The 8,305-nt window shown below is 51.1% G+C and overlaps 1 protein-coding gene across 1 annotated transcript; it reads left to right on the plus strand.

Annotated features, from left to right (window-relative positions):
- Positions 1–2,573: 2,573 nt before the first annotated feature.
- On the plus strand, positions 2,574–5,076 carry LOC112110159 (putative protein LRRC37A5P; the record flags this gene model as incomplete). Its single annotated transcript, XM_026661577.1, has 3 exons — positions 2,574–2,613; positions 4,584–4,879; positions 4,972–5,076. Coding segments are annotated over exons 1-3 (441 nt in total), but the record flags the coding sequence as incomplete, so codon positions are not given.
- Positions 5,077–8,305: the final 3,229 nt, after the last annotated feature.

The raw sequence follows: 8,305 nt of genomic DNA on the forward strand, positions 1-8,305 counted from the left end.
TTTTAGTTTTGGGTATTTTTAGTAAAAGTCATGGACAGGTCCTGGGCAGTAAACAAAAAATCACGGCCCGTGACCTGTCCATGACTTGTACTATACCCCTAACTAAAACTTGGTACAGAGGGGCCGCAGGTGCTCTGGGGGGGTGGCCTGGGACCCCCACTGCTGCTGGGGGGGAGGATTGGGGGGGCTGGCAGGCTCCCTATTCAGTTCCGCGTGTCCCTGTAGCTCCTAGGGGGAGGGAAGGCCAGGGGGCTCCGCATGCTTCCCCCACCACGAGCTCTGGCTCCGCCGCTCCCATTGGCTGGGAACTGCAGCCAATGGGAGCTGCGGGGGTGGTGCCTGTGGGTGGGGGCAGTGCACAGAGCTCCTTGCCCCACTGCCTAGGAGCTGAAGGCAGGGCCGGCTCCAGGCACCAGCCCACCAAGCATGCGCTTGGGGCGGCACCTGGAAGGGGGCGGCGCGGCGTGGCGCTCCGGCCCGAGAGCGGGGCCGCGACTGGGCTCGCCGCCCTCCCCGCGGCGCTCCGGCCGCCGGGGAGAGCGGAGCCACGGCGGGCTCGCCGCCCTCCCCCTGGCACTCTGGCCGGCGGGGAGAGCGGAGCCCCGGCCGGGCTCTCCACCCTCCTCCCGGCGCTCTGGCCGCCGGGGAGAGCGGAGCCACGGCTGGGTTCTCTGCCCTCCTCCCAGCGCTCTGGCCGCTGGGGAGAGTGGAGCCACGGCCGGGCTCTCCGCCCTCCTCCCGGCTCTCTGGCTGCCGGGGAGAGCGGAGCCGCGGCAGGCTCGCCGCCCTCCCCCCGGCATTCCGGCCGGTCGGGGAGAGCGGGGCCCCGGCCGGGCTCTCTGCCCTCCTCCCGGCGCTCCGGCCGCCAGCGGAGCCGTGGCGGGCTCGCCGCCTTCCTCCCGGCGCTCTGGCCGCCGGGGAGAGCGGAGTCCCGGCCGGGCTCTCCGCCCTCCTCCCGGCGCTCCGGCCGGTCGGGGAGAGCAGGCCTGCGGCCGGGCTCGGCGCCCTCCCCTGCTGCGCTCCCCGCCGGGGGCGGGGGGAGGCTTTTTTGCCTGAGGCGGCAAAAAAGCCAGAGCCGGCCCTGGCTGAAGGGACACGCCAGCCACTTCCAGGGAGCCATCCCCCTCCCCAAGGTAAGCGCCACCCCACACCTCAACCCACTGCCCCAGCCCTGAGCCCCTTCTCACACCCAAACTGCCCCAGCAGCAGCTGGTGCAGCTGGCCCAGGGGCTGCCTGATCTGCTCATTCAGCCCTGGGGCCAGTCACATCAGCTGCTGCAGAAGTCACGGAGGTCACAGAAATTCACAGAATCCATGACTTTCTGTGACCTCCGTGACAGATTTGCAGCCTTATTAATAAGCTCTATTCTGAGAGCTTACATGGTCCATAGTCCTTGATGACTCCCTGCATCCTACATGAGGCAGGAGCACCGTGAAAAGGAGCACAGGCAGGAGCCAATTATCATGGACTAAGAGGTGGGGTAACATTTCCGAGTCATTAGGAGTCTAAATCCCATTTTCATAAGTGACAGACACAGCGGTGTAAATCTCATTGAAAGTCAATGGAACTCGTAGGGCTGGTCCACACTACCCGCCCAATTTGGCGGGTAGAGATCGATCGATTTATCTAGTCTCATCTGGACGCGATAGATCAATCCCAGAAGCGCTCCCCCGTCGACTGCGGAACTCCTGCTCGCCGAGAGGAGGAAGCGCTGTCGACGGGGGAGCCTGCCTGCGCCGCGTGGACCCGCAGTAAGTAAACTTAGTTCGATCTAGGAAACGTCGACTTCAGCTACGCTATTCTCGTAGCTGAAGTTGCATTTCCTAGATCGATCCCCCACCCCAGTGTGGACCTGCCCTTAGACTCCTAAGTCGCTTAGGCACTTTTGAAACTGTTACCTTGTATCTGTAATTAGACTGTATATGCAATTGGGGGGAGAGCTATGGTTGTATGGGCAGCACTGATTTAAGAATCTCTTGACTCTCAAGTGCTTCCCTTCACTCTACAGTCTCAGCATTTTCTTCACATAGGCCTTCAAGTCTGGGGAGCTGCCGGATGCTGGTTGCAATGCCCTGACTGAGGGCCCCCTCAGTCCATCACAAGTTAGAACTGCGCAGGCGCAGCCCTAATTTATGCCTGGGGAGGACTGGTCATGTTGAAGTCTCCTCTGCCACACCCTCTCCCCTCCTTGCACCCCGAATGCCCACTCCTTCCACTTCTACTGGGAGTGAGGGTAGGGTGACCAGACAGCAAGTGTGAAAAATCGGGATGGGGGTGGGGGGTAATAGGATCCTATATAAGAAAAAGACCCAAAATCGGGACTGTCCCTATAAAATCGGGACATCTGGTCACCCTAAGTGGGGGCCACAGACCTGCCTCTGCTAGCTGATCACCATCAGAGAGTCTGCCTGCATTGGGGAGTTCTCAGCTATGTGACTGCTTTAAGGTCACTTTGCACTGGATAATCTAGTCTGTCATTTTCCATATGGAATGTTCTATTAGTAGTGACTGCTCAAGTTAGGATAATAGAGTGGTGACCAATATTTCATCCTCATTCAGCTGGTCTGATTCCATGCTTCGTCCTGCTTTACAGGATTTGCGTTTTTTGGTTGGTTTTTAATTTGAGTTCATTTTATTCAGCTGATTCTGAGTTTGGCAAGAGTGAAAAAATATACTTACACTTAGCTAAGGGTGTCACACAGGGCAACGAGATGTAGCCATGGAAGAGAAACAACCAGAGAGTGAGATTCTTCGGCTGTGGAAAACTCTCCCAAGGAAAGCTTGGTCAACTGGACATTTAAAACTAATGGGGGCAGAGCCCTTCATATATCCTCTGGCTCCAAAAGAGGGACTGGTTGTTCTAACAAGTCTTTTCCCCTCTCTCTCTTCTCTACTATACATTTCAAAAGGGGTTTCTTTTTAGCACACATTTCCACTGGGTTGTTACACTGTAAGGTAACCCTGTGACCCCATATTTTTGAAGCAATCTCTTCTTGACATAGAGAGATACAAATTTGCTCTCTTGTTTTTTGAACAGTTCACGGAGAACCTTTAGAAAAGATGCAAGAGGAATTAATGAAAGTGTTACAGTCCAGGAAACTGAATGCCAGCATCGTGTTAAATCTTGAGCCTGAGCAACCTTTACGCACCAACAGTGAGAATGAAATCACGATGTTTGCAGATAGCCAGTATCAACCTAAGTTTGATATGGATCTTAATAAGTCAGGAGATCTTCTTCCTGGAGTAAATTACCTTTTCTTTAAACACCTGACCAAGAAGGGAGAAATAAACAATGTAGGACTGACAGTCTTGCCATTTTTTAAACTGTTTAATTTTAATTTACACAAAGGAAAAGTTACCCCAGGCCTTTTCAAACTTCCTGCCGCTCAATCCAATATGCTGGCATTGACTGACTTTCAGCATGTGGACTGGGCCAATGAAAGTGAATTGAGGAAACTCTATATTTTGGCGAACTTGCTAGCAACAGAGCTCCAAGAAAAATTATACAATTCTGAAAATGGCAATGGTGCAAACAAGATGAAATCTGTGCTCAAGTCATTCCTGACAACTCCTGCCATGCACAAAAGCCAAGCACGCAGAACTGAGGGGCAAATTCCAGCAGTGCCTGGACATCTGAGAGAACATTTGAAAGCCGGAGGGATTTGTAGGGAACTTGCAGAGCAATGCGACAAGGTTTTATCCAGAAACACGCATGGAAGGAAGAAAACTCCAGAGAGAACAAAGGAATGTGTGGATTATAGGATGAAATGTACAAGGGAAGGGAAGGAAAAACAATCAAAAAAGATGAAAAGAGAGACCCTGCAAGCTAAAGAAGAGAGAAGCAAAGGAACAGTTTGCTGTTCTGGCAGAAAAAGAAGAGAAACTAAGAAGGCATTTAAGAGTCAGGTGCAAAAGCGAAGTGACTTAGATTTGCACCGTGTGGCACAAAGCAGGAAGAAAGTGGCTAGGAGTTTAAATCCCTCTAGCACAGTTTCTGTCTTCAGACATCACAAAATATCCATTCCCTCCTCCCGGAGACGTTCCCTTCCACACTTGCCCACACAGGCCTCTCACTTGACTGTCTCATTTAAGGTTGAAAACAATTCTGATGACTTAACAGGTAAAATCATTATTTTCTTGGAACATGCCAATAAAACTGGTAGGAAGAAAGATCTGGACACTCTAAAGGCAAAGTATGCACCCCTTAGAAAACCTAAAAAAGTTCTTATTTTCAGAAAACATGGCCAGAAAGGGAGCCCACATTTCAGTAGAAATAATCTTCTTTTCCAGAAGGCATTTCATCGAGTGAATTCAGATGTAAGCCACATGCTAGTGGAAAGAAAACAAAAGCACAGGATGAATAGTAAAGAAGATGTAATCAATAGGTTATCACATAGAAAGGGTGCTGCTTTGACTGATGCTGTCTTGGAGAACCCATCAGAAAACAATGACTCTTCGCTGGATGATATCTTACCCAGCATACACCAAGCCAATGAAACACACTGGAAGCATCAAAAAGAGAGCTCTGGTTTTCCATATGCACTTAGTGGGTCATCATCCCCGGATAATTACTCTGTTCAAGGAGACCTGTTTGAAGCTGAGCTGAATAATCGATTGCGCTCCCTCATCCCAAACCAAGCTGTGAGAAACCTCATCTCCCATGTGATCCGAACTCTGAAAATGGACTGCACTGAGCCCAGGGTGCAGTTGGCCTGTGCGAAGCTCATCTCTAAGACAGGCCTGCTCATGAAACTGTTCAGCGAGAGAGAAGATATCAAAGGAACCTCCTCTCTGTGGCGAACGTACCTCTGGGGAAACGGGAACGCGCCCAATGAGAGCACCCACCAGAGGAAAGCCAGCAAGAAAGATTCAGAGGAGGTAAGCATCACATGATACATTGGAAATGAGCAATAGAAAACTCAGAAGTAACTATCCTTCCCATTCTGTCTGAATGTCTTTGTGTTTCATAGTTATCCCCGGAGCCTCCCCAATACAGCTACGGCAACAAGCTGCTGCTGGCGATATCGGCGACGGTGGTAATAATGATTATTATTGCAGTGATTTGTCTCATCGAGGTAAGCCAAAAGAATCCATTTGTTGCATGGCCATTGTTCCAGTTGTCCTCGCAGCACTGTGTAGGAGTATGCCTTCGAACAGTGTATGAGCCTCCGTGTTTTAGAAACGGCCAGGAACCAGCCAGAGCACTCATATGACGGTAGTTATGCCTTGCCTGCTGGCAGGGCCGGCACAACCAATTAGGCGACCTAGGGCGCTACAATTGGGGGGGGGGGCGGCGACCGCGGCGGTATTTCGGCAGCAGGACCTTCCGCCGCCTCTGTGGGGGGCGGCATTTCGGGGCGGGACCTTCCTCCACCTAGGGTGGCAGAAAAGCTGGCGGCGCTCCTGCCTGCTGGGGTCTGTCTGAGCGGCAGTCAGGAGAGGTGGCTGCAGCCACAGGCGCGGACTTTTATTTTTCCGGTGTTCCACCCCCACTCCGCCCCTTCCCCCGAGGCCCTGCCCTCACTCTGCCTCTTTCTGCCCCTGCTCCAACCCCTCCCCAAGGTCCTACCCTCACTCCGTCTCTTTCTGCCCCCACTCTGCCCCCTACCCGTCCTCCCCCAAACACCTCCCGCCAGCTGCCTAACAGCTGATTGGCAGGGCTGAACAGCTGATCGATGATCCCACCGAACAGCTGACCCACAGCCCCGCTGAACAGCTGCGGCTGATGGGTGCTGAGCACCCCCTATTGTTTTCTAGGGATGCTTGAGCCCCAGAGCACTCACGGAGTTGGCGCCTACGGCTGCAGCACTGACAGAGCTTAGATCTCGCTGGGATGTCCTGGGGGCCCACGCTGGCATGGCTCCACTGCTTTTGTTACTCCCATTAGCTTTGATCCAGCCAGATCATGTGATCTAACTAAATCATCGCGAGCTCAGTTATAGCTACACGTGCTGCAAACACACCTCCCAGCGGCAGTGTAGACATGCCCTTTGTGTCCTTGGTAAATGTGGTTATTTGGGACTAGACCGCCACGCCGGTGTGTTGTTGCATAAAGAACACAATTATAGCTAATCCTCCCTTGGGAAGGAAATAGTTAATAACCCCGCCCACTTCTTCCACTCCACCCACACGAGGGTCCTGAGGGTCCTGGAGCTGAAAGAGGGCACATTACCACGGTGCAAAGGGAACTCAACCCTGCAGTCCTTACTCAGGCAGAACTCCCACTCAGTTACCATTCATTATCTCACATCCGCCCTTCCATGTGTTGTGTCCAGCCAGCACCTCTCTGACACTTTGATTTGGGGCAGAGACTGTCTTGTCGGTAGATGTTTGGACAGCGCCCAGCACAACAGGACCGTGGAGCCACTAGGCACTACCGGAGTGCAAATAACAGCAATAGTAACATTGCACCCAAAATGACAGGAATAACTGAAGTCAATGGCAGTTTTGCCTGTGTGAAGACTGCAGGATCAGGGCTGCGTCACAAGCAGTGTTCTGATGTCATCACATTGTTGCTTAGTTATATCAGTAAAGTGTCCTGTGCTAGAACAAAACCAAGAGTGTCTGTCTGTCTCTCTCTCTCTTTCCTGGTGGCTAGAGAACTGGTCTAGGCAGGGGTTCAAATTCTGTTCTTACTTCAAATCAGGTTGAGCAAGGACTTGTCTGTCTTGCTCAACCCAAAAAATTTTCGGGGAGACATTTCATGCAAATGATAGGTTTCAGCTTTAATGAAAGGATATTTCACCAAAGTGGCCAGCTCTAGATGGTAGTGGCTCCTCCCTCTTGTTTTCATTCTCTTCTATAGACTTGACTCCTGGTCGGAGTCCCATGATGCACTCTGATCTCTCCTCTTGGAATGAGGAAGTGATGCATCATGTGAGTTGCTGGCCATGGTGCATCATGGGACGGGTAGTTCAGCTAGTGCGACCAGCCCATTGAGAAGAATAGGGACATGAGGCAACCTAACTAAAACTATCACAAGGCAGTGTGGCAGCATTTTCAAATCAAAATATTTCAGTTTTGGGTTTTTCAATGAAAAATCTAACTTTTCTGCAGCAAACACTTTTTGTGAAACATTTTGTTTAGTCAAAGAACAATTTTCCAGTGAAAAATCGTTTGGACAGAAAATTTTTGTTTAACTCCTATTTAATAACCAGTATCTTGGTGTCTCTTTTGTACAGCATACAGAGAGAAAATGCCTGGCAGCTGTTGTTGATGTCATTTTTTTTCTTCTTAAGCAGATTTGTTCCCAAAGATCTGCAGCATCTTCTCAATCAACACATGATAACAAACCACAGTCAAAATGGTAATTGTTCTCTTTTCCCCTGCCAGTGTTGTGTAACACAGACAGCTGTTTTCTCTCATTTAGACAATGCCTAATCTTAGACTGTTCCAAACCTTTCAAATATTGCATGTTGGAGAATCACAAGGCACCCACTCGGATATTTAAAAAAAAAAGCTTCACTTTTAGCAAACACAGAGAAGACACTCCAAAGAGTGAGATCCCAACTGCTGACTAATAAGCTTAGACCTCTGCAAACCTCTCACCAGCAGCTTGCAAGCTGCTCTTCTCCACAGTAATTGATTAATTAATCACATGTGACAGCTATGCCATTTGCTGTAACAATTTATCGCCTCTGTCTCTTCCCAGGCCCCACTAGCCAATACTAATGCAGTAGTTTGCCCGGGGCTCCAGTGTAGCTCACATGCATATTGTGATTTATTAGCTCTGTGCAGTTATTTACCATATTTATTCAGGAAAAAATAAGTCTTTCCTGCAAATGCCCTCATGATATGATGCTCAGTGGTACCACCTCCATATCAGGTCATAGAAGCCTTTTAATTCCCTTGCCCCTCCCGTTGCACACACTCTCCTAGGGCCCAGGGTTTGCCACCGGGTAGAGGACAGGATTTTTGTGGGTGTCCCTTATCAGCTCATCAGGGCTCAGAGACCCAGGCTTCCCCTGCCGCAGTGTCCCTCTCTGCTTTAAGTGCATGAGAGGACATAGCAGACGTCATCCACTCGCGTTCCTCCTCAGAGCAGCATGAAAGGAAGGTCGGGTTGGTCGACTTGATTGTTTCAGCATCATTCATTGCAAGGGCTCTAGGAGATGTTGCTCCTCTCTGCTGTGTTAGGGTTACCATACGTCCTCTTTTTCGGCTTTTCGGCACTCAAACCCCCGTCCGGGGGGAATTGCCAAAAAGCCGAACATGTCCGGGAAAATGGCGGCTCTGTTTAAGAGCTGAGCTGCCCGAGCGCTATGGGCTTCAGGCAGCCCCCTTGCCTCCGGACCCCAGCCGCCG

The sequence above is a fragment of the Terrapene carolina genome, unplaced genomic scaffold, assembly GCF_002925995.2.
Source record: "Terrapene carolina triunguis isolate 2854851 unplaced genomic scaffold, T_m_triunguis-2.0 Scaffold10956, whole genome shotgun sequence".
NCBI classification, from domain to species: Eukaryota; Metazoa; Chordata; order Testudines; family Emydidae; genus Terrapene; species Terrapene triunguis.